General features: G+C 40.5%; 1 protein-coding gene across 4 annotated transcripts in view; it reads left to right on the forward strand.

Annotated features, from left to right (window-relative positions):
* Positions 1–26962, forward strand: part of MICU1 (mitochondrial calcium uptake 1) — a 235625-nt gene that overhangs the window by 203318 nt on the left and 5345 nt on the right. For all 4 annotated transcript variants that reach the window (XM_032840752.1, XM_032840762.1, XM_032840772.1 and 1 more), the window contains 2 exons: positions 4708–4816; positions 26625–26714. In XM_032840752.1, the coding sequence (XP_032696643.1) occupies positions 4708–4816; positions 26625–26714 (199 nt within the window). The remainder of the gene's footprint in view (positions 1–4707; positions 4817–26624; positions 26715–26962) is intronic.

Below are 26962 nucleotides of genomic sequence, written 5' to 3' on the forward strand. Positions count from 1 at the left end.
TGGCCGGGTTGTATGGAAAAATTGAGTTTAATTTTTTTTTTTAAGATTTTATTTATTTATTTGACAGAGAGAGCACAAATAGGGGGAGTAGCAGAGGAAGGGGGGAAGCACAGACTCCCCACTGAGCTCCATGTGGGACTCTGTCCCAGGACCCCTGAGATCATGACCTGAGCTGAAGGCAGATGCTTAACCAACTGAGCCACTCAGGCACCCTACCTTTTTTTTTTTTTTTTTTTTTAAATGAAAGCACCAAACTGATTTCCAATGTGGGTACTACATTTCCACAACAATGTGTGAGAGTTCCAGTTTCTCTACATCTTTATTAAAACTTGTTATTGTCTGCCTTTTTTATTATAGTCATTCTGACTATATGGTATGTAGTGGTTTCTCATTGTGGTTTGTATTTGCATTTCTCTAATGACTGATGATCCTGAGCATTGTTTCACGAACTTATTAACCATTAATATATCTTATTTGGTGAGACATCTATTCAGATACTTCTTAAAATTGTATTATTTTTTTTCTCATTATTGAGTTGTAAGAGTTCTTTGCGTAGTTCTGGATTCAAATCCTTTATCAGATAAATGATTTTTAAATATTTTAAAATATTTCTCCCAGTCTGTGTTTTGTCTGTTCTTGCAGTAATTTTTTTTAAGATTTCTTTATTTATTTTAGAGCAAGCAAGGGGAGGGGCAGAGAGAGAGAGAGAGAATCCTGAAACAGACTCCACGCTGAGCACGAAGCCCAATTTGGGACTTGATGCTAGGACCCCAAGATCATGACCTGAGCCAAAAAGAGTCAGCAGCTTAACTGACTGAGCCACCCAGGTGCCCCTATTCTCTCAGTATTTTGAAGCATGAAAGCTTTTAATTTTGATGAAGTCTTAATTTATTTTTTTTTCTTTTATGGATTGTTCTTTTGGTGTCATATCTAAGAACTCTTTGTCTTATTCAAGGTTATGAAGTTTTTTTTTATGTTTCCTTCAAACACTATCAGTTGCTTTTAGTTTTGAAAGACAACTCTAAGAGCACCTGGGTGGCTAAGTCAATAAGCAACTGCCTTGGCCCACGTCATGATCCCGGGGTCCTGGAATTGAGCCCTACATCCGATGGGCTCCCTGCTCAACGGGGAGTCTGCTTCTAGCTCTCCCTCTGCGTCTTTCCCTGCTCATGCTCTCTCTCTCAAATAAATAAATAAAACCTTTAAATAAAAAAAGACAGTTTTATTTGTTTGTTTAACAAACTCTTAATGTTAATTGAATTCATGTTTTAATAAACATAAAGAAGTGTTTCTACTGTCCACACTATGTATATATATATTTTTTAATCACCTAGAGTCCAGTTTTATATAAGTCCGTCTTTCCTAAGGTAGCTAGATAACCAGTTTGTTGAACAGTTGGTCACAGGATAAAATAACTCCTCTTTCTTCCACTTCCCCATAGTGTATCAAGACATTCCCCTTGATACCATGCTTAAGGGAAGGTTATTTCCTTTTGACTTCTATTCTGCAGGTCAGATCACCTGCCGATGGCTGCGTGGAGCTAATGCCTTCCAGTCTGAACACCTCAACTTGCAGAAAGCACGTTCTCTCACTTTCCATCCACAAACCTCATCTTATAGTCTTATGATAGCTTTCTTGCTATAAACTCCTCTGGATTTTTTGCTAAGTTGTTACAAAGGAATAAGAATTTTGTGACCGGCATCATCTTTTCTTTAAGGACATCTATCTAAATTGTAAGCTCTATAAAATGTCCAAGGCCCATGTCCAAAGAAATTTTATTTCCCTCACTGTTCCTAGCATAGTGCTGAGTTGTTAGGAAGTGCTCAATAAATATTTTTTATTATATCTATATAATAAAAGGTAAAATGTTTTGTATTTCAATTTAATAATGGCATTAATGTGATTTGTATCCCACTGTTTTTCTAAGTCATCAAATGAATAGCCGTTCAATTCAGATTTTTTGCTCTGTCCTTAAATAATTCTCAGCATGAGTACCATGGCCTCTTGTATTTGATGTTTCACAATAAATTTACTAGCAAACATTAGAGCTTATATGTCAGAGCAGGTAGCATTCCCCATACCGTGTGCTTTGTTTTAGGAATTTTATCTTAACCATTTTTAAGTGTATAGTTCAGTGGCATTAAGTACATTCATACTGTTTACAAGCATCACCACCATCCATCTTCCCAAATTGAAACTCTGTACCCATTAAACAACAATTCCTGGGGCACCTAGCTAGCTCAGTCCATAGAGCATGGATCTTGGGGTCATGAGTTCAAGCCCCATGTTGGGCACAGAGCTTGCTTTAAAGAAAAAAAGTCCCTGTTCCTCCTCCCTCCCCCACCCAGCCCTGGCAACCATCATTCTACTTTCTGTCTCTGTAAACTTAAATAATCTAGGTACCTCATATAAGTGGAATCATATAGTATGTCACCTTTTGTAACTGGCTTGTTTCACCTGGCATAATGTCTTCGAGGTTCATCCGTATTGTACCTTATGTCAGAATTTCCTTCCTTTTAAAGGGTGAATCATATTCTATTTTGTTTATACATTCATCCATGTGAATGTATAAATGAAATGTGAAATCCCTCACATTTCAACCACTGCATGTCTTTTGATGGAGGGGAGAGAAGATGGTATTAGTGTATCCATCCACAAGCAGGTGATATTATAGAGCCTGTACTTCTGGTCCAAGAGAATTCTCCTCTCTAAGGTTGATGCTAGCCTAGTGTTTCCATTAGATAGCATACTAAGGCATTCATATAAGGAATAAGTCCTATCTCCGGATACACTAAGTCAAGGCCAAGGAGAATGGCCTCAAGTTAGGGAAAAACTATTTACTATAAGCCTTTCAGTTCACTGCCAAAAATTATGGAACTTGGCACATAGTAGGTAGTCCATAAATGTTTGAATGCATAAATACAGATGTACCACTGTGCATAATTGCCAGAAACTGGTAACAGTCCAAACAGAATGGATTAAAAAAATGTGGTATATTCACACAACAATAAAAATGAGTTAACTGCAGAATACAAAACATAGACAAATATTAAAGAGAGAAGCCATATATAATAGGATGCATACCGTGTGACTCCATTTACGAAGTTCAAAACAAGCGTAATTGAACTGTTTCTGTTTGAGGATGCATAAATAGATAGTAACGCTATTTTTTTAAAAAAGATTTTATTTATTTATTTATTTGACAGAGAGAACACAAGCAGGGGAAGCAGCAGGCAGAGGGAGAGGGAGAAGCAGGCTTCCTGCTAAGCAAGGAGCCCACCACAGGGCTCCATCCATGGACCCCGGGATCACAACCTGAGCCGAAGGCAGATGTTTAACCAACTGAGCCACACAGGCTCACCCGATAGTAGCACAATTTTTTAAAAAGGCAAGGAAGGCAATGAATCCGCTAAAAGTCAGAATAGTGATTAACACTGAGTAAAGGGGCTTATGACTGAGACGGGATATCTCGAGGGGAGACCCGAAGGCTTCAGGGATGCTGGTGATAGTCTGTTCCTTGACTTCAGTGGAGGTTCTCTGGGTGTTCATTGTACAGCAGCTTCTTGTACATTTATATTTTATGCAGCTTCCTATATGGTCATCATAGTCCACAATAAGAAGTTTTTTAGCTCCTATTATTCTAGGGAAAATTATAAAAGATAGTGTGACATAATCACACATACAGTATTTTAGCTCTTCGTTTGATTGATTAAATGAGAAAGAGACCATTGACCCAGTTTGGAGAGTACCAGAAAAGAACTGTATACTGTCAGTAATGAAGTGGATTGCAGGGCTCTCTAGTCTGGGGAAATGGAGATTGGAAGAGGGGCAGCGCTCAGTAGAGCCCAGTCAGCATGTGCAATGTTAAGGACCTGATGCTTCATTAAAAGCCATTCACCTCAGCTTCTCTCCAGTGTTACTCACCTCTTAGGAATTGTATTCATTTCCATTTCAGCGTGATGTGTGAGAAGTGGGAAATAGTCAAATAGGAGCAATCCTCACCCTGTAGGGAGACTCCTTTGCCCCTCGTTATACAGCTACTCTCTCTCCAGCCGTCAGAGAAAGTCAAATCGGAGATCAGCAAATCCTAGGAGAAGCTTTTGAACAGAGCTTCTTCATTCAGAGAATTTTATCCAATTAAAGTTAAGTGGCAAATTGCTTCGTTAGTAGCTTTTAGATTGATATAATGAACAGCTTCCCAAGTCAAACCGTTCGCCTGTGTATCACTGACTCTGGTGTTTTTTAATTAACTTAAGCCTCAAAAAGCTTAGCTGGCCTAAGGGTAGATTATTAAAATGGAAGTCCTGACTCCAGTCCAACTTGTTAAGGTGTATAATGTGTAATAAATAGATCAAGAGGCTGAAGCTCATTTAGGAAATGTCGTAATAGATACTGTGACTAATTGGAAGGCACATTTAGAAATATTTTCATTAAAGATATCCAGCCATCACTGTAAACAGCTTCATGTCAGATTTTACATGGGAGGGGAAAGCAGTTACCCAGCTTGCCTTTCTCAGGGTAAAATTCTAGAGTTGTGTTCCCTTGTTGTATACAAATTAGGCATTTCTTGATGAATTTATGCAGTTTCTGTTCCAAACATAGCATAAATTTCTGACTTATAGACATGAATAACTGCCTACTTCTTTGCATTTTGAGCTGCTTTTTGTTACAGGTTCCTGCCTGATCTTGCTGTCTCTCTTCTTTCAGGGTCTGACATTTCAGGAAGTGGAGAACTTCTTTACTTTCCTAAAGAATATTAATGATGTGGACACTGCATTAAGCTTTTACCATATGGCTGGGGCATCTCTTGATAAAGGTAATGAAACCCAAAAATGTTTTCTTGAGGGTACAAACATTGAATCTGTAATCTGTTAAGTGACTACCCTTCCTTAACAGTAATAGGAGTTTCTCTTGACATTATTTTTTGTTTCCTTTTGTTGCCATTGCCTGAGCCTTGCATTTCACCCTAAGTGTCCAAGCTTAGCACAAGAATGTATTTTCTTGTGTCAAAGGCTGTGGTCAAGGCAGACGCCCATCTTTAGAAACTGGAACTTCTCTCATTGGAGCCAGAGTCATGACATATTCTATATGAAGCTAAAGTCAGTATGCATTTCAATTCATTCTTTGGTGGGAAGCAGTAGTTTGGTTTATTTCCTGTGTTCACGTGGTTTAACATGGTTTTTTGCTTTGTTTTTTAGATAAAATCATGGCTCAGAACAGCTTATCCCCCCACCCCCAAAACTGGCTTACTTCCTACAAATTCAGTGCGACTTAGTACAGGCAATGTGAGAGAGCAGGGGAAGTGAAAACATTATTTTTCCCCCAACATTTTATTATGAAAAAGTTAAAACATTGAGAACAGTTGAAGTAATTATTCAGGGAACATCCATATATCCACTTCAGTTAACGTTTTTCTGTATGTCCTAGATAGTATCTCTGTGTATGTATTCATCCCTCTATCAATCTTATTCTTTGATGTATTCAAAGTAAGTTGTAGACATCAGCATGTCTAAATACTTCAGCATGAATACTAACTGAAGTCCAGTATTTTGTTTAAAGTTCCTTTGTGCCCCTTCATAGTCTTTTTCTGCCCCCATGCATGGAGACAACCTTAATCTGTGTATTTTTCTACCATAGATTAATTTTGTTTGTTCTAGAGCTTCTTACAAATGGAATTATCCGATGTATAATCTTGTAAAGTTTCTCTCAGCGTGTTTTTGAGATCCATCCACATTGTCATGGGCAGAGTAGTTCGTCCCTTTTTTGAGTGGTAATTTGTTGGGAGGACTGCTCCACAATCTGTCCATTCTTCCATTGGTTACCTTACCTGTTCCCAGTTACTGGCTATCTTGAATAAAGCTGAGTATCCTTGTGTTAGTCTTTTTCAGGACATGTCTTGCCATTTCTCTCAGATAAATCCCTAGGAATGAATCGCTGGGTCCAGGGGAAGGTACTTAGTTGTTTTTTTTTAAACTGTCATTCCCTTTTGCACGGTGTTTTTATATTCCCACCAGCAGTGACAACAGTTCATGTTGTTCCACATTCTTGTCCACAGGTTGGCAGTATTCTGGAGTGTAGAGAAAGACATCTCATTTTGTTTTTCTTTTGTATTTCCTTGATGACTTCTACTATTGAGCAGCTCTTCTGTGTTCTTATCATTCAGATATCTTTGGTGATGTGTCTGTTGAAATCTTTTGCCATTTTTATTAGTTGCTTGTCTTATGATTCACTTATTGAAATTCTTTTTTTTTTTTTTTTAAGATTTATTTATTTATTTGACGGAGAGAGAAGGATCACAAGTAGGGAGAGAGGCAGGCGGTGGGGGCGGGGAGCAGGCTCCCCGCTGAGCCCGATGCGGGGCTCAGTCCCAGGACACTGAGATCATGACCTGAAGGCAGAGGCTTAACCCACTGAGCCACCCATGCGCCCCTATTGAAGTTCTTGATACATGTTAGGATACTAGTGCTTTATCAGTTACATGTATTGTGAATATTTTTCTAGACTGTGACTTGCCTATTCACTTTCTTTTTTTAAGTTTTTATTTATTTGACAGAGATCACAAGTAGGCAGAGAGAGAGGGGGAAGCAGGCCCCCTGCTGAGCAGAGAGTCTGATGTGGGGCTCAATCCCAGGACCCTGAGATCATGACCTGAGCTGAAAGCAGAGGCTTAACCCACTGAGCCACCCAGGCGCCCTGCCTATTCACTTTCTTAAAGGTCTCTTTTTCATTTGCAGAAGGTTTTTTTTTTTTTTTTTAATTTTATTATTTATTTGACAGAGATCACAAATAGGCAAAGAAGCAGGCAGAGAGAGAGAGGGATAAGCAGGCTCCCTGCCTTGGAATCATGACCTGAGCCAAAGGCAGAGGTTTAACCCACTGAGTCACCCAGGTGCCTCATTTGCAGAAGTTTTTGTCTGACGTCTAATTTATTGAATTTTTATTTTTTAATCATTACCTTCTGCTCCTAATAAAACCTTTGTCTACCCCCAAACTGTGCAGATAGTCTCCTGTATTTCTCCTACAAGCTTTAGCGCTTCAGTGCTTACGTGTCTTATATGATCCACTCAAATTAATCGCTGTAGATGTGTGAAGGAGAGTGTTCCACATAGATACCCAGTTGAACCAGCACCATTTGCTGAAAAAGCCCTCCCTTGTTTTGCTTTGGCACCTTTATCAGAAATCAAATTACCTTTTAAGTGTAGGTCTGTTTATGAGCTCTCTGTTCTGTTACACTTCTCTATAATGTCTCTACCCATGCTCAGTCTGATTACTGTAGCTTTATAGGAAGTCTTGAAGTGTCAGGTATTATTAATCTCTCAACTTCCTTCTTCTTTTTCAAGATTGCTGTAGATATTTTAGGTCCTTCGTATTTCTACTTAAATTTTAGAATCAGCTTGTCGCTTCCTATGTAAAAAAGAGGTGGGATTGGGGCGCCTGGATGGCTCAGTCAGTTAAGCATCTGCCTTCAAGTCAGGCAATGATCTTGAGGTCCTGGGATCAAGCCCTATGTCGAACTTCTTGCTCAGTTGGGAGTCTACTTCTCTCTCTCTCTCTCTCTCTTTCTGTCCCTCCCCGCAACTCGTGTACAGGCTCTCTCTCTCTCTCTCTCACTCTCTTTCTAATAAAATCTTTAAAAAAGAAAAAGAGGTGGGATTGTGATTACAATAACATTGACTATATATTAATTTGGAGAGAATTGACGTATTAGTGATATTGAGTCTTCCGATTCATGAGCATATTATAGTATCATCTCTCCATTTTTTTAGATCTTCTTAGATTTTTCTCAGCAGTGGTTTTGTAGTATTAAGTAGACAGGTCTGGCACATGTTTTTAGAAATTGATGCTTAAGCATGTTATGGTTTTGATACTATTATAAATGGAGTTTTGTTTCATTTTCCAATTATTTGCTACCGTTACTAAAATACAATTGGTTTTTGTATATTGATCTTGTACTCTGCGATCTTGCTAAATTCACTACTGTTCCAGTTGTTTCAAAGATCCATTACGTTTCTCTATATAGGCAGTTGTCACCTGCAAACAGATAGTTTCACTTCTTTTTTGAGATTTATGCCTTTTTTTTCTTGCCTTGTTGCACTTGCTTCAACCACCAGTATGATGTTGAATACAAGTAGTAAGAGAAGGCATCCTTGATCCTTGACTCCTTCTAGATTTTAGGGGAAAAGCATTCAGTATTTCATCGTTGAGTTAGATATTAGACTGCGGATGCCCATTATCAAATTAAGGAAATTCCTTTCCCTTCCTAATTTTAAAAAAGGTTTTTATCATCAGTGGCTATTGAGTTTTGTCAAATACTTATCCTGTGTATATATATAAATGATTATTTGACTTTTCTCCTTTATTTTGTTAATATGATAGATTACCATAAGGGATATGATTATCCCTTATTGTTCTGAAATAAGCCCAGCTTTGTAATAATGTATTATTAGGCTTTTATATATTGTGAGATTTGATTTGCTAACATTTTATTAAATATTAAGGGATATTGGTCTGTAATCTTATTTTTTGTAATATCTTTTCAGGTTTTGTACTGTTCTCATAAAATGAATCAGGGAGGGGCGCCTGGGTGGCTCAGAGGGTTAAAGCCTCTGCCTTCGGCTCAGGTCATGATCCCAGGGTCCTGGGATCGAGCCCCGCATCGGGCTCTCTGCTCCGCGAGAAGCCTGCTTCCTCCTCTCTCTCTGCCTGCCTCTCTGCCTACTTGCGATCTCTGTCTGTCAAATAAATAAATAAAATCTTTAAAAAAAAAATGAATCAGGGAAATTTTTCTTCTTTATTTTCAGAAAGTTTGTGAAAGATTACTGTTCTTTCTTTCTGAATATTTTGATAGAATTTACCAGTGAAACTATCTGGGCCTGCAGTTTTCTTTGTGAGAAGGTTTTGGTAACTTAATTTCTTTGATAAATACATAGGTATTCAGAGTTTGTGTTTTATCTTGTGTGAATTTTGATACGTTGTGGGTTTTTTTAGAAATTTTCACATTTCACCTAAATTATTGAATCTATTGACAAAAAGTTGCTCATAATATTCCATTATTATCCTTTTACCATCTAGAATCTGAAATCACCTTTTTCCCCTAACCTTCGTGAATTACAGCTTCTATCCTTTTTTTTTTTTTCTTTTTTCTTTCTTAGTCTATCTAGGGGTTTGGCAATTTTGTTAAATTTTTCAAAGACCCAATTTTTGACTTTGCCGTATACATTATTTTGCTTTTCTTTTTCTAGCTTTTGGTGGAACTTTATCTACTTTTTCTTTTTTTAAAGATTTTATTTATTTATTTATTTAAGAGAGAAAGAACACAAGTGGGGGTGGGAGGGAGGGAGAAGGAGAGGGTGAAGCAGACTCCCTGCTAAGCAGGGAGCCTGATGTGGGGCTTGATTCCAGGCAGACAGACTGAGCCACCCAGGCACCCTTAGGCACCCTTTACCTACCTTTTCCAACCTTTTCCAAGTTAAGCTTTTGAAGCTATAAATTTATTTATTTGCTTCATGAATTTTGAGCTCTGGTGTTAAGAGAATATATAGTTATTGGTTAGGATTATTTTGCTTTTCTTATGAATTGATCCTTTTATCATTATGAAATGTTCCCCCTTTATCTTTAGTAATATACCTTTCTAAAAAGTCTATTTTATCTGATAGTAGTATAATTACTCCAGCTTTTTTTGTGGTTGTTATTTGCAGTCTGTCTTTTTGTATTCTTTTATGTTCTTTATGTGTCTTTAGATAAGTGTATGTTCTTTATGTGTCTTTAGATAAGTGTATCTCTTCCAGACATATAGTTGGATCTGGTGGCCTGTTAGGTATATCTCTTTGCATTTCATATCTTAATGGTTTCTCTAGAAATTATAACATTTCACAATTCACTTCCAGTTAATAGTGTGCCACTTCCAGTGAAGTGTAAGAACCTTGCAGTCAAATAGTTCCATTTACCATCACCCTGTGTTTTATGCTATAGTTGTCATTTGTGTTTCTTCTGTGTATGTTATAATCCCTACAGTACAATATTAGGATTCTTGCTTCCAACAGTTTTTTAAGAAATAAAGAGGAAAAAAAATAATCTCTTATACTTACCCACATTTACCATTTAGTTGTATTTACCATTTTGAGTGCTTTTCATTTATTCCTGAATCTCTAAACTTTTTTTTTTAAGATTTATTTACTTATTTATTTGACAGACATCACAAGTAGGCAGAGAGGCAGGCAGAGAGAGAGGAGGAAGCAGGCTCCCCGCTAAGCCAAGAGCCCGATGCGAGGCTCCATCCCAGGACCCTGGGATCATGACCCAAGCCGAAGGCAGAGGCTTCAACCCACTGAGCCACCCAGGCACCCCTAAACTTTTATCTGGTATCATTTCTCATTGGTCTGAAGAACTTTTGTTATTCCTTATGGTGCAGACCTGCTAGCAATGAAATCTCTTAGATTTTGGTTGATCTGACAGTGTCTTTATTTCACTGTTAGGTACTGTAATGTGTAAGTTTTAAATCTCTCCGAAGCTCTGATAGCTTTTATAAACACAGTCTTGCTTATTCATCACTTTTCGATAGATTCCTTAAGATTTCCTAATACAAGATGATGCCACCTGCAAATAGAAAATATTTTACTTCTTCCATTCCAAACTGGATGCCTTTTACTTCATTTTCTTAATTGACATAGGTTTTTTAAAGAACAGTTGCTTGTTTGCTTGTTTCTTTATGTAAAAGAATACCTCCTCTGACCTTTTTAGAATCCCTTGAAAAAAACAAATGGTATCATAGAGGTTATGTATGTATGTGTAATAATACCACAGGGTTATTTCTCCAGAATAGCTTTGGTCTATTGCTCCATTTCATAAAACGGATTTGACAGCATCTGAAAATCCAAAAATATAAAATAAAAATCCAAAGATAGGAGGTCGTCATTTATTGTAAAAATAAAATTAATAAGTTCCTCTTTATATTTGCATACCTTTTTTAAAAACTCAACTAAAGACATTGCTTTAAAGCACAATTATCCTGGATGAATCACTGTCTGTGTTAAAATTACAGGGTGTATAAAATAGAATGATTCGGGGTAGTAGTGGCAAAGGAAAGTGCAACCTAGTGGTTTAAAAAAAAAAAAGGCAGTGATTCTTTCAAATGACTTCAGGCCATTTCCTGGGATGCTTCATCTCCATATAATCCATGCCTCATTATCTTTGCTAATAGAGGCAATGTTAAAAATTATACAGTCATATCTGATATCCAAATACATATTTGGCTTTAAGATATATGATATTGTTTTGACTTCTTGTTTTGTTTTTGACTTCTTGGTTTGTTTTATCTGTGTAACTTTGGATTCCCTGGATATAAAACGATAGACATCTAGGGGAAGCTGGCCTAGATTCATACTAAGTAGCAGGGAGAAGCCAAGTATATTCATTTCCTGGGGCTGCCGTAACAAATTACCACCAACATCATGATTAAAAAAAAAACAACAGAAATTTATTCTCTCATAGTTCCGAAGGCCACAAATCTGAAATCAAGATATTGGCAGGCCCATGCTCCCTCTGAAGGCTCTGGGGGAAAAAAATCCTTCCTTGCCTCTTCCAGCTTCTTGTGGCTCTAGTCACTCTATTGGCTCATGGCTGCAGAACTCCTGTCACTGCTTCTGTCTTTACATGGCCTTCGCCGCCTTCTCCCCATGTCTTTCTTCTGTGTATCCCTTAAAAGGACACTTATCATTGGATTTAGGGTCTGGCTGGGTAATCCTTAGCCCAGATCTCATCTCAATTTAATTACATCTGCAAAGACCCTTCTTCCAAACATAGTCACATTCACAAGTTCTAGGGGTTAAGGTGTAGACATAGCTCTTAGGGGGCTACCGTTCAACCCACCATAGCAACCAAGAACTAAATATCACCCATAAGTAGTCCACCAAGTAAGACTAAAATGGGAAGCAGGGGGGAGAGCGAATTTAAATTACTTTGAGAATACTTGTATTGTCTGTTTAAAAGCTTAAATTTTTCTAGAAACCTAATTATGCTACTTACCTGGGTAACTTCTATTTATCTTTCAAGACTCAACTTCAAGGGCCGCTTCCTCAGAGAGGCCTTCCCTAACTACTCAATATAAATTATAAAAAACTAACTATATTGTCTATATTCTTACAATTTTTTAAAAAGATACATTAACCTAAAATCCTCTGTCTTCATCATTGTCATCAATTCCTAGCATAAATTATGGACAAGGGCTTTAATTTCCACAAATGTGGCTAATCGGGCAGAGCAGAGACCACTAACAACAATATTTCGTATGTAGTAGGCCCTCAGTAACTTACTGAGTTATCTACTACCTATCCAGGAGCTCAAAAAAAAGTAGGCATTAGCCTTGATTTCTTGCTCTCTCACTCCCATATTCATTTCTTTAGTAAATCCTTCTCTCTACTTCCAAAATACACCCTGCATCTGACTCCCTTTCTGCATCTCCCCTGCTAAAGCCATAGTCTCTCTACACTGCCTTATGGAGTTCCATATGTCATGGCCCTGTATACTCTGAGTTTATCAAATACCACTTCCTTCCCAGTTCACTCCACCCCACACTTTGTGTTTCTATTCTAAACATACCAAGTTCATTCCCACCTGAAGGCCTTTGTTCTAGCTGTGCCTTCACCTCAAGTGTTCTTTCCCATGAGGTCGGTGTATTTGGGCCCCTGGAATCTGGGTCACATATAAATCACTTCCTCAGAAAGACCTTCCCATCCTAAAGTAACCCCATCACCCTGTGTGTCATAACATTTGTCACTACCCGATATTTTCTCATGTATTTATTCTGACTCTACGTACTAGCATGCTTATTTGTCTTATTCATGGATATATTCCCCACGCCTGGACAATCCTCGGGATACAGTAGACACTTTATAAATACTTGACCAACAAATGAATAAGTGAATAAACATTTTGATGGATTGAATAAAACATTGGATCTCAAGCCAATAAACCCTCACCTTTCCCAGTAGACCCAGAGAACAGACTCATTCCATTAATTCACCACGTTCTTCTGTGATCCCTATCTTTTAGACTTGACATTATGTCACCTGTTTGCATGCTTAAAAGGGTGATATCAATACTGTGAACTGTTCACACACTAGCACGTGCCTGGAAAGGCTGGCGTGTATTCAGCTATCCTCGCCACATTCCCTTACTCTGCCGGTTGTGCCTGTCCTCTGCAGCCTCTCCTTGCACTTTCCCCTTTGCTTTCAAACCTTCCTACTCCCGACAGCCCTACTGGTTATTTTTCCACTGGGTTGAGATCTACCCGAATTCTCCCTCTGCAGAATCCTGGGATTTTACTGCTAAGATGGAACTTGGAAGGGAGGGGGGGAAAGTGTAGTAGTTAAGAACACAGGTTCCGAAGTCCTGTTGTCTGGGTTGTTTTTTTTTTGTTTTTTTTTTTTTAAGATTTTACTTATTTATTTGACAGGGAGAGAGATCACAAGTAGGCAGAGAGGTAGGCAGAAGGCGGGGGAAGCAGGCTCCCTGCTGACAGAGAGCCTGATGTGGGGCTCTATCCCAGGACCCTAGGATCATGAACTGAGCCGAAGGCAGAGGCTTAACCCACTGAGCCAGGCGCCCCTGTTGTCTGGGTTTTAAGCTTGGCTCTTATCATTTACCAGCTGACTTGCTTTGGGCCATTTCTGAATTTAGTCTCCATGTTTTTAAAATCAGGATCATGATCCCTATCTCATAAGGTATTAACCTTGTGCCTATCATTCAGCAACGTTCAGTAAACGTCAGCTGCTTTCATTATGAAGTTGATGATGTAAACCAGATTTAGGGTGGTTCATCTATTTGTTCAGCCAGCAGCATGGGTACTGTGCTGGGTTCTACCCTCAGAAGCTCGCAGTCTAACAGGGGAGAAAGAGGAGCATACATGCTGTTCCAGTTTGATGTGGCAGAGATTAAAAGTGGAGCCTCTGCGCCATACTGGTGGTGGGGAAAGAGTGGGATTGGGATAGAATCAGAGTACTTCTGTCTGCCTTCTGCTCTCAGTCTTGGCTGTCTTCCTTTTTCCCCAAAAGGTTAGGACCTTCAGAAATTGGCACCTTTTAGAGGCCTTGGCACTGTCTCTTCCTTGGCTATTTTAGAACTCGCAAACCTGTCTTTAGACATAATTTAGCACAGAATTTCCCCAACAGCATTGTGAAGAACACTATTTACTGCAATATGTTAATGGTTCTGTGGGTTTAAAAAAAAAATGTTCCATGGTCCAAGTCAGTTTGGAAATTGCCAGGTTATACAGAATTTCTTCCTGCAGCTCTACTCCTGCCAACATTTTAATATGCTAATGTGCATTATTAATCTCCAAGAGAGCCATTATAGTTCTCAAACTTGATTTGCCCCAAAATGTCTTTTAACAACTTATGGAGCTAATGAACAGTTTGAGAACCCAGGCAGGTGGCAGCTACAAATTTACCACACGACAGCATGATCCAGTCCCTCCAGAGTAAAAATAACAAAGTTCATTAAGGCGCTTTCTTTAGTTCCTCCATGGCCCATGTGAGAATAACAAACTCCCAGGCAAATGTGAAATGTCCTTGGTGAATTCTGACCATTTGAAGAAAGAACCTTCCTCAGTGAAATAGTGTGTATTTCCCCTATAGGTCGTCTCTTGTTTAGCTATTAAGAGGAATTGGTTCTCTTGCTTATTCGTACACATACGGGGCATAAACTTAGATATATAACCTCTCAAGTGCTGTCTAAATGATTTATCTGGTCTGAAGAAGGTAATGGAAAACAACATGACTTCCTCCCCGATGGCATCCTATGATGGAAAAGTTAAAAGTTGAGTTGGAGCTCTAGAATGAGCTATGGTTTGTATAACTTAGAATATTCTTTTTTTTTTTTAAGATTTTTATTTGTTTATTTGACAGAGGGAGACACAGCAAGAGAGGGAACACAAGCAGGGGGAGTGGAAGAGGGAAAAGTGGGCTTCCCAGTGTGCAGGGAGCCAGATGCAGGGCTCCATCCCAGGACCCTGGGATCATGACCTGAGCTGAAGGCAGACACTTAACAACTGAGCCACCCAGGCTCCCCAGCTTAGAATAGTCTTACTTTCATGAAGAGAATAAAAGATAAGGGTGCCTGGGTGGCTCAGTGGGTTAAGCCTCTGCCTTCGGCTCAGGTCATGATCTCCGGGTCCTGGAATTGAGTCCCGCATCAGGCTCTCTGCTCAGCAGGGAGCCTGCTTCCCTCTCTCTCTCTCTGCCTGCCTCTCTATCTACTTGTGATCTCTCTTTGTCAAATAAATAAATAAAATCTTTTAAAAAAATAAAAATTAAAATTAAAAAAAAAGAGAATAAAAGATTTCCAGGTATGGTGAGGCCCCGTTTTAAAGTGCCTCAGGATAGTATGGATTTGGTAAACTTGTAGGTCCAGTAGTGTTCCCTGTGTCATTTGAATGGTAAGACAAGAAAATAATCACACAAATATAGCCTCTGGCCTTAAATACTCATGCCCCCCATAAGCCTGCTTAGATTGAAAAGCATCATTTATGAGATGGTTGTCCTTAATTTTTTATAGTCATTCTATATGCGCACTTTACCTTCTTGTCTGACAAGCCAAGAGAATAACTAGTAAGGCCTGTGGCATAAGTCCTACAGGATGCTCTTGTTACAACCCTAGGTATTTTTTCTAAAGTATCAGTCATATCAAATGGTCTGTGTTGCCTTTATTTCTGAAGCGACCTGAATGGCATAGATGATCTTTAAGAATCTTTGTGGCTTTGAAATTCTTTGACTCTCTTATTTTGAATGAGTAAAGGGGTCTTAGTCTTTTGGTATTTAGGTCCCTACTGGGTTGTTGGGGAAGTTAGAAATTAGTAATGGAGTAAATTCTAACACACAAAAAACTGCTTGTATCCGCCACCTTCTCCTGAGCAGTAAGAATCCCATAGCACTGTCATTTGGAGGACTGTGAGGCCATCACACATCTGGAACACTAACAGCGACTATCATTTCATAGCAACTTCTGTATGCCAAGCATAACTCTTAAGTGCTTTATGGACATTATCTCTCTCAATCCTTGAAACCTGAAAAGTAGTTGGTATTATCCCCCACTTTGTGGACAAGGAAATATAAAATAAAGCAGCTTGCTCACAGTTGCCCAGCTAAGCAGGTAGAGCCAGGATTCAGTCTCAAGCCTCTCTAATCCCAAAGTCTGCGTATTCTTCCCACACCATTATGTTGCCTCTCAGTAGTTACCAAAATGCCGCTGGAACTTGGAAATATTTGCTGAAACACAATCCTGAAGGCAATGAAGGTTCACCATTTTGAATCATCCTTTTCAGTAGCTTAAGAATGATAGGCTCTAGGCTATTTCTTTCCAGTTCCCTTTGGCTAAGAGTAGACCTTCCTTAGGGTGGGAATAAAGGCCTTTTAGTAAACTGTGGTGTTTTGAATTTAGTGCCCTTCTCTTGAATATGAACTATGGCATGACATTTTCCCCATGCAGTTGTCTCTTCTGTTCAGGACCAAGTTCTGCAGACATATTCTGACATCTGGAGTGAACACCTTATAGTGACATAGACTTGGAGTTACCTAATCTAGCTTCTTCTCCCACATAGGAACGTCTTGGTAGGCACATCCGTGTTCTTCACCTTTCTATTCGTATTACTCTCTGTAAAGAAACCAATACACAGAAGCCTGAAGTCACTTAAAAAGGTCACATAACAAGAAAAGTTGGTATCCCTTTAAAGGATACCAGAGAACAGAAAAAGATGTGTATATACTAAATGGTCCATTTCTCAGTTGAAACATAGGATATACAGATGTGGACCTCTCAGGTTCTAATAATCAAGATGTTCTTCACCACCTCTACTCATTGGCGTGGCAATGTTTTGTTACACTTTGAAATACTGTCCTAACATCTAGCATCTATTCAGAGTTAACTATATGTATGAAATCTGTAAGTATAAATTTTGGTTTCAAACTCAAATCTGAGTTCAAGTCCCTGCTACTCAATAGCTTTGTGGCCTTGAGCAGATCACGAAAGTTCTCAAAGCCTCAGTTTCCTGATCTGTAGAATGGTGATAATAGAATATTGCTTCAGGGTTATTGTGATAATTAATGAGAGAATACTATACTAATATACCAGATGGAAAGTATAACTATACCCAGATGCCTGTTCTGGTTTTCAGTCCCTAGATACTATCTTTCCTTTGCCCCCTTATCTTCTTAAGAAGCTTATAGACTGGAAACAAGCTATCCCAATGTGAGAACTTAGCAAAAAGTTATTAAACAAAAGTAAAAAGATTACCCTAGGACCTAGTGGGGCTTACTTTTGTTTTCTTAGGAAGTAGTACCTACTGCTTTTTTTTCAGTCATTTTTGAGATTCATATTAGTTTAGAAATTATAAGTTGTTTGCACTTATTAAAAAGGAGGAAATGAGCTTCTCCTAAGTTTCATGAATCATCCAAAAATTCTTGAGATCATTGCTTTCAAAAGGCATTATCCTTATTTACATTCACTCTTCCTGGGAATATCTAACCCCTGTTAATATCTCTACAGTATCCTCAGCATTCAAGGAGGGGGGTTTTCACTACACCATGAACTCTTGTGGAAAACATGGTTCATGTCCTCATCTTTTGTGTCCGACTCTGATCACAGAACAATTCTTTATATACAGTAGATGTTTATCTGATGTTGACTAAACAAGTGAATTAATTCTAGACATGCTCAGATCCTGACAAGGATGGTGAAATGCCCTAATAAAAGCCTAGTGAGGGGGAGAATGATACAACTCTGTCACCTTCCCGTGTCATTAGTTTTCTTGACACCATGGGCAAGTCACAACTTCTCTGACCCTCAGGTTAGAGTGATACTAAATACCTCCAAAGGTTCTTCCAGATTGGAAATTTTAGGACTATAATTATATCAGCTTTTTTACTGAATGTAGTAATGTTTTAAGGGACGTGTTATAGCCTAAAGTTATATCCAGATTTGCATGAAAATGAACCAACTTATAATTATCAGATACATTTGAAATCAGAGCAGCACTGCTGAATTCCCAAAAGTAGGGTGGCAGTTTTAATTTTTTTCTTGTTAAGAAATGTAAAACTTAATTAGACTCTGGCCAGTGTATCTAAAGATCTCATTTGTGGAGTTTGGTATAGTAGTTGCAGAAGATCGACAGTTCTGTAAAATGTACCTAAAATGAGTGCAGCTGTATATGAAGTATGATTTCAGGAACCTCAGAGGGACATTCCCAACCATAAATACCTTCTCCACTTAGCTTTCTTGCTGCATAACAAATGACCACAAATTTAGCAGCTGAAAACACCTATGTGTTACCTCACGTTCTGTGAATCTGGGTTCAGCATAACTGGCTTCTCTGCTTGGGTTTTTTGTTTTTTTTTTTTTTAATTTGAGAATGAGAGAGAGAGATTGAGAGCACGAGCAGGCGGGGAAGAGCAGAAGCCGAAGCTTCTCTGCTCGGCTCATAACAATGTTTAAAGTATAACAGGTGTCAGAAGGGCTGCATTCTTGTCTGCAGTTCAGGGTCCTCTTCCAAGCTCATTTAGGTTCCTGGCAGAATTCAGTTCCTTTCAGTTGTGGGACTTTTCCCTTCTGGCTGCTAGCCAGGGATCACTGTCAGCGGGCTGCCACAGATCCTTGCCATGTGACCCCCTCACAACATGGCAGCTCACTTCCTCACAGCCAGCAGGAGACTCTTTCCCCGGTGTGCTGTGTTGCATTCTCTTATTATATAATTGTAATCACGGGAGCGACTATCCCATTACGTTTTTCTTATAAAGTAATCTTAACCACAGAAGTAGTATCCCATTATATTCACAGGTCCTGCCTGTGCTCAAGGAGAGGACATTATAGAGGACACACACACACACACACACACACACACACGAATGTTGGGGAACGTCTTAGAATTCTGCCCGCCACACCAACCGTAATTCTAGAAATTCACACCTTTATGTTTATTCTTTGAAGACTTCTGAAGGTATGTACATTGTAACTGATTTAAGCCTTGTTATCTAAAAATTAACACGGCAGCCATAAAATTTTAGTGTGAGAAGGGAGCTTAGAAATAATTTTATTTAAACCCCTGCTTTATTGTTTTTAACCCCTTCATTTACACCTGAAGGAAATGACTTGCTCAAATCACGGTAGTGTGACACAAAACTGAGACCAAAGATTGAGGTTCACTGACTTCCACACCATTGTTTTCTTTGGTTCATTGACAGCCACTGCTACTAGAAGAACCTGGAGAATTATATAAGGGATTCAGTGCGTGCATGTGAAAGCAGAAATGGGAAAAGTTCACAGCAAAAATGTATGAGAGGCCATCCCCCAGACAGCCATAGCATGAAGGCAGGAGTCGGAATGTCATAAAGATGTGTGAGGAATAGGTTATATGGGGGGAAAAGCTCCTATTTTATAAATTCTGTTAAAGTTTGTGGGAGGCAAGCCCCATGCTTCAGTTCATCATTGCATTTTGTAAAAACATTTATATGTGAAGAGGAGCATTGGCCAGAATTCCATTCATTTAAGACAAAGTCATCAGTGTTTAAAATGATTCATGATGAAGTCAAGGAAGCTCAAATTCTGAAAGAAATGTTTGTTTTATGAGGCCGTTTCTCTGCCGAGATCTCATTTGTTTTCCCAGATTTAAAGTCGCTTAGCCATTCCAAAGATTGATTCTGAGTTAACTACATTACCTTGGCTATAATGTGATTTAGTAAAATTATATAAGTGCCCCAAGGTGGGAGAGAGCTGCTTTGGGGATTCATGATTACCAGTGGGAGAGAGAGGAGGGTCGGGGGAGGATAAACTGGCCAAAATCCACATAAATAGATACATAAGGACAAAGTAAGCCAACATTCTGTCCCACTGAGAAAAGAATCAGAAAGGAATTCCACCAGCTGGGGGAGTATAGAGATTAGTATTTATTGCAAGCCCTGTTTCTTTAGGGACTTCAAGGTTTATTGCCCTTGGAAGCCTCTGGGACTTTGATGAGACACTTGTAAAGCTGGAGAGTATTTAGCCTTTTACGTTATTTCAGTAAGCCAATTTTTAAATATATCCATGCCTCTCCCCTTAGCTATCAGAGGTTCAAATTCTGTTGAGCCTGACAACTATAGGCCACCGAGGAGGTAGTGTTGTAAGGGAAGGGGGAATCAAAGGTACTTCCTCCTCAAGACTGAGGTTGGATAAATTTAGAAACTGGTTAAATAAATGATATATCCTGTCAGTGGAATACTGTGCAGTTGTTAAAAAAAAAAGAACCGTTGGAGTGCCTGGGTGGCTCAGTTGTTAAGCATATGCCTCTGGCTCAGGTCATGATCCCAGGGTCCTGGGATCAGGCCTCACCAGGCTCCTTGCTCAGTGGGGAGCCTGCTTCTCCCTCTTCCATTCCCCCTGCTTGTGTTCCCTCTCTTGCTTTCTCTCTCACTGTCAAATAAAAAATAAAATCTTAAAAAAAAAAAAAAGCTTGTTTATGTACAGGTATGGAATGCTTTCTGAGATATGTCATTAAAGGAGTAAAGCAAAATCCATATATTTAGTATACTACCATTTTTCTGGGAAGAAATGAAGAACAAATATTTGATTTTATTTCCATATTTCTGGAGAAACTGGAGATATTGGTTGCCTCTGGACAACTAGATGACTGGGGAATAAGGTTGGGAATGGTACTTCAGCCCTTTGGTACCATTTGAATTTTCAAACAGATGCATGTATTACCTAATGAAAAACAGCTTTTTCAAGTAAAAGGAATGAGAATTTAAAGAGACAAGGAGACAAAAACAAGTGAATACAGGAAATTGGTCTCCAGATAAGAGTTGGCTTTGTTATCAAGGTTTCCTTGCAAAGGGCCTTGACTGACCCTCTCTCAACACCCCCTTCACCTTTTGTTGTAGTTTCCTAGCCAGATGTTAGTATCCCTTCCTGCTTTCGGGACTTTATTCAGACTGACTCCTCTACCCCCCACCCCACATCACCCACTAACATCCATGCCCAGATCTGGGGCGTCCTCTCTTTAATCCTTTAGAATTCAGATCCAGAATGTGCCTCCTCCCCAGTACACACTATTCCACTATAGCCCATATGTGTCTGCTACTATGTCTGACATTTCTCCTCCGTATTTCTCAATCTTCATGATACATATGGTCTCCCCCACTAAACTGATCATTCTCTGGGTGTGTCAGCTGAAATCACTGCCTAATGGTGCTGGTAGAAATGATTGCCTTTTGTGGACAGAATGTGATGAGGATTTTTGATGAAGCCAGATATAATCATGGATAATGGCAGTAAACCTTACTGTAAATGGGTTTGTACTAGATTAAGCAGGTAACCCCATTGAAGCAGTCATCTGGGATAATGCTCTGAGGTTCAGGACACCTGACTGCAGGTTGTCTCTGTGGCTGGTACTGGTGTTCAGAAGCCAGAACCACTGGCATCACCTCTGACAAGTGGGCAGCCTGAGGGCACAGAGGGGGCCACTGGCCTGCAGCTTAAAAGCCCCAGCCAGAACAAGGAATTGTTACCATTTTCATTATTAGCATACTGCATTGCTCTTGGCTCCTTAAATTGCTAGTTGCCTTGAATGCTGTCCTGCCCACCTCCCCTGAACCCCAGGATCAGGTTGAAATGTGTGTGTTGTCTTACCCAGAGTACCTTGGAAGAAGATACAAAAGAAAGGACAGGGGCTCTCCAAAGGAAAATCCTTCCCCCCCACCGCACCCCCAAAGCCATCTCTGGATGGACTTAAGAAACGAAGACATCTGTACCATAAGCCTTTCCAGGGCCGAAGCAGAACTGTCCTCCCTCACTTAACCTTGGCAGTCACAAGCCAGCTTTTCATTTCCCCTGCTGCAGTCCAGGAAGGCAGGAATAATCACATGGCCACACAGCTAGAGGCTGTCAGCCCAACTTGGCGAATCACCTTTCCAAACACCTTTGCAATTAGGAGGAGACAGGTAGCTGCTAACTGGGTCAGGCCTGCTCTCCGGACCCCGTCTCTGGGCATCAGAGGCAACTGTGGGGAAGACCTCCCAGGGCCGCCTCTGTTTCACATGTTTTTCATTCACTTGCAGTTTAATAAGCCTTTTACGTTGTCCCCAGAATTGTCGGTGCAAGTTCAAGGGAATGCTGATGGCTTCCTGCATGTAGGGCGATGGGATCTGTGATCAAGCTGTAATGCTGACTCCTCACAGCCTCCGGCTGTCCCGTCATTCACTGCCGCCCACCAGCTCGGAGTACTTGCCGATTAAGCCTTTCTTTCACCTGAGCTTTCTCTGTTGTTTAGGGGGACAGATTTGTGGGGAGCTAGTATTGTCCATGTAAACGTTCAGGGTGCCCCAGCATGCACAGGGAAAAAAGATCCTTGGGCTGGAAGTCAGGAGACCTAGATTCTAGACCCAGCTCTGCTGCCAGCTAGCTGTGTGACCCTGGGCAAGCTGTTACCTTCTCTGGCTTTCACACTTTTTCTGAGGTCTCTTCTGGTTTTAGTTAAGAGTATATCATTCCAAGTGGGTCTCTAGGCTCTTATCCCTCCAGAACTCTCCCTTCTTCTGTTTGACTACTGTGGTAAATAATTTTATGTCATGTAGCTTCTGACATTACAGACCCACAAACTCAGCGTATGTTCTTTCTCCTATTGAATTCTCCAGTTATGGACTGTATGCCAGAGAGTAAACGGGAGACCAGGCATGACTCAGATTCTGCCTGGACTTTTCAGAAGGCCCGGTGGTATCATATTTTTAAAAGCCAGTTGCACCCACGTCTACAAATTTTTCTTTATCCAAATCTAGTAGAAATCACCCAACCTCGTGTGCATCTGTTGTTCAGGCAGCCGGACCACATTTGTACCAAAGAAATACGCAGGCCTTGGGGAACCTAGACCTTCTTCAGGGTGACTTCATGCTCCAAGTGGACATCTTTCAGATTAGAAACTAGAACCCCAGCCATCAATCAGCTAGCGTCATCAAATGAGAGAGACCCAGACTCCAGTACCAATACCTGGTCTACGTGGGGAGGTCAAGACCTGGGAGGGGCTTTGGGGGGGGGGTGCAGTGTTCTGCTTGCTATGATTTAATTATGATTTTCTGATTCAGGAATGTGGAAGCAACTATGAATGAGTCAGCTCTTAGGACCAACTGTCAAGCATGTGGCTTGTAATCTGCTCTCATCCTCCTTGTCCAAAAAGAGTTCACAGTTTGACAGCTCACCAGCTAGTGAAATATTTGTTTCCTCCACTGCTCTAATTCATACCCTGGGGACCTGAGGATCTTGGACAAGGAAAGGGCTCCCCAGCTAGGCTCTTTGCTGCTGGTAACTTCCCAGTGGTTTGAATTACAATGACTTAGCTGCCCTCGTTTTTCTCCCCCTATAGTACAAATGGTGTCAGAACCCTCTCTGAGTGAAACAGAATATACTCTGTAATTATTCTGTCAAGAACTAGCATTTATAATGAGGCATTCCTGCTGGTGGCCTCCAGAGGTCCCTGTTCTATAACCACTAAGTACCACTTTAATGAGCTTTTCCCTAAAAATTGTCAAGAGCTCTTACTGACATCCTTGGGTATTATTTTAGTTAACAGTTTATTTAGAGAAAAGGGCCCATCTTCACCGGGCGAAGGGTGGGCACTTGGAATATCAAGAGGAATCAACAGTAGGCACTCTGCCCCGAGAGAATGGAGGGAACTTGGAAAGAGGGGAAAAAAGGCTAGTTACCAGTTATGATGGAAATGTGAGACTGATGTGAAATGCAGAAAAAGGAATGGTTATTAACAGAGTGTTCCTGTTTATCTAATACAAAACATTTAATCCATTTCTCAGAACATATCTCTGTGACTGCAGAGAGTAGTTCTGTCACAGTTTGAGAGCATCCAGTTTCTTCTGATCTGATTCTGTTTGCACTGAGCAATCTTCTGAGGTGAATTGAATTTCCTTAGTAGATTTTCCAACTGAGAAGTATAATAACCAGCTGTTATCATTTTAGTTCTCGTAACAGTTACTATTCTTCCAGTAAATTGTCCTGCTGATTTCTGTTCCTTCCCTGGGCAGTTTAGTTAGCAGGAATCTGTTCTTCCTGGGCCAGCAAAAAAAAAAAAAAAAAAAAATCAAATGTCTAGACCAACAAGGCAAAGTGTTTTAAAACCCTAGAACTTCTACAGTCGTACAGATTCTCCAGCTCCCCTGTCAGCAGTTAACCACATCTCCTGAACATCCACTAAAATAATGTCTTCTGCTTAAGTCTTAAATGTCCAGGGGACATTGATTGCTCCTTCACCCCAGCTCCCATCCTGGGTGCGGGATGAGAAACCTGGCTCTTCCTGCCCTCCTGGGCAGCCGTCCCCCTCAAGCTGTAGGCTGTGGACACCAAGGTATAGCCTAGCTTGTGGTCGGTACAACTTCCCTCTGCCCTTCTTCACACAGGTCGTCAGCTGTTTCTGTACACCTCCACCCTCAGATTCTAGAAAACACCAATCAACTCTTCTTCGTACTACTAAGCCACCTTAATGGTTATCTTGTGGATCCATTCATATGAATAGGAAAAAAGTAAATTTTTAAAGAGATCAGGCGACTTCATCAGGGTCACACAGCAAGTGGGTGGTTGGCACCGGGACCAGAGCGCGGGTCTGGTAACTCCAAGGATTCTCTCTCCTGTACCCCTTTGCCCCCTGCCTGGCTCTAGTGTTTATATGTGCTGACCTCAGGGGCCCTGTGGTGAATACAGGGAGGTGACAGAGGCCAAGTGAAAGGCCAAATGCAGAAGAAAATGACAGGAAAGAATGAAGATTACAGGACTGAAATCAGCAGAGAAGGCACAATGACTCTAATTCAAGTTCCCACTGCTTCTGGATGAATCTAATCTGATACTTAGAACACTTCATTGCTAGGTGATTGATAAGTAAAAATCAATCCTTTTCTTTCCTCCAAGGTTCATCTCACTTAAGAGCATCCTCTGTAAGCAATAACATAGTTTATACATGCCCCTAGATCAGGTTGGAGGGCAGAAGGGAGAAAAGGCAATGGAAACGGCCTAGCCCTTCCTGGCTTGTTTTTCATGAGAACCCAATTCGCACATGATTGCCAGTGTTTAACAGTAAATGGCAGATAAAAAGAAAATGGTAAGAGAGGAGAGATTTTCTAAGGAGGTCTGGAAGAAGAAAAACAAAAAAGGCTGCAGACACTGAGCTAGTGAGATGGGACCCACTGTTACCCCAGGGGCATGGTTGGAAGAGACAAAGTGTTGGGCAGGCAGCCTGTAGGGAGGAGGGGCAAGGAGCTTATCAGTGCAGGTATTTCCTGGCACTCAGCGTGGAAGGGTGATGTCCGAGGGTACTGCCACAGGCCGCCTCATTCCCCACCTCCCGTTGTTTCACTGCCTACTTATTTCCTTGACTTTTTATTATCATATTCTTTTTTTTTTAAAGATTTTATTTATTTACTTGGCAGAGAGAGATCACGAGTAAGGACTCGATCAGAGGACCCTGAGATCATGACCTCAGCCGCGGGCAGAGGCTTAACCCACTGAGCCACCCAGGCCCACCCCTTATCATATTCTTTCCTGCAGGAGGGAAGTGCCAAGGTGGAGACTATTGTAATATCAGGCGTTCTTAGTTTTTTGTTTTTTTTTCTAGGCACTCTTCTTGTGATAATTTACTAGGAAAGCCACCAATGAATACTCTAGACCATTAGAGTCCCATCCTTAAATATTATGTGGACTTTCACCTTTTAAATTTTAACTGTGATGGAGGAGCCTGGTTGGGTCAGTGGGTTGAGCCTCAGACTCTTGGTTTTGGCTCAGGTCATAATTGATACAGGGTAGGGGGGCAAGCCCCAGTCGGGCTCCCAGGCTCCATGCTTGGCAGGGAGTCAACTGGAAATTCTCTCTCCCTTTCCATCTCCCTCTGCCCCTTGCCCCACACAGACTCATGCTCTCTCTCTCTCTCTAAAATAAATGGATGAATCTTTTAAAAAAATTTTTTTAAATTTTTACTATGGTAAAAATGTATATTAACATAAAGATGCCAATTAAACCATTTTTAGGTGGACAAGTTATCAGCATTCATTACACTCACTGTTGTACAACCATCACCACTACTTCCAAAGTGTTTCCATCACCCCAAACAGAAAATCTGTATCCACTGACCACTAACTTCCCATTCCCAATACCACCAACCCCTAGTAACTGCTAATCCACTTTCTGTCTCTATGAACTTAATACCAGCCATTCTTACTTTTTTTTTTTTAAAGATTTTGTTTACTTATTTGACAGAGAGAGACACAGCAGCAGGGTGAATGGGAGGAGAAGCAAGCTTCCTCACTGAGCAGAGAGCCTGATGTGGGGCTCCATCCCAGGACCCTTGGGATCATGACCTGAGCCACCCAGGCGCCCTCCCCCCAGGCATTCTTACTTAACTGTATATATCTCCTAAAATGTAGCAGCAGTAGAAAAGAATGGAACCTGAGGTGAAAAGGAAAGGCTGTGGCAGGTTTAAAACCAAATTCTCATTCTCTTGAATATAGTTGAAAACTTTTTATTACAACCGAGTAGTTATATCCCACGCATTCAGAGAAAGCAGACTGAAAGTCCCTCTGCCGTGTGCTAATTCAGCATCTTTCTTCTTGCAGTGACCATGCAGCAGGTGGCCAGGACCGTGGCCAAAGTGGAACTCTCGGACCACGTGTGTGATGTGGTGTTTGCGCTCTTCGACTGCGACGGTGAGTAGGGCTCTCTGGAGTCTGGCCGGAAAATGGAGCCCGACTGTCCTTGAAATGGACACTGTTGATACCAGAGGCTAGCAGAGCGCTCCAGTGCACTTGCCTGTGCCTCTTGAGCCTACAGCAGTAGCTCAGCCCTCAGCACCGTGACACTGAGAGCTAGAACCCCCGGTCTGAGCTTGTGTTTTCCATTTCTTCTTATAATTCCAATTAGCCTGTAGGCCTAAATGAATGTATGACCATAAGGA

This window comes from Lontra canadensis, unplaced genomic scaffold (genome assembly GCF_010015895.1).
Source record: "Lontra canadensis isolate GAN:19392208 unplaced genomic scaffold, GSC_riverotter_1.0 scaffold3, whole genome shotgun sequence".
Taxonomy (NCBI): Eukaryota; Metazoa; Chordata; class Mammalia; order Carnivora; family Mustelidae; genus Lontra; species Lontra canadensis.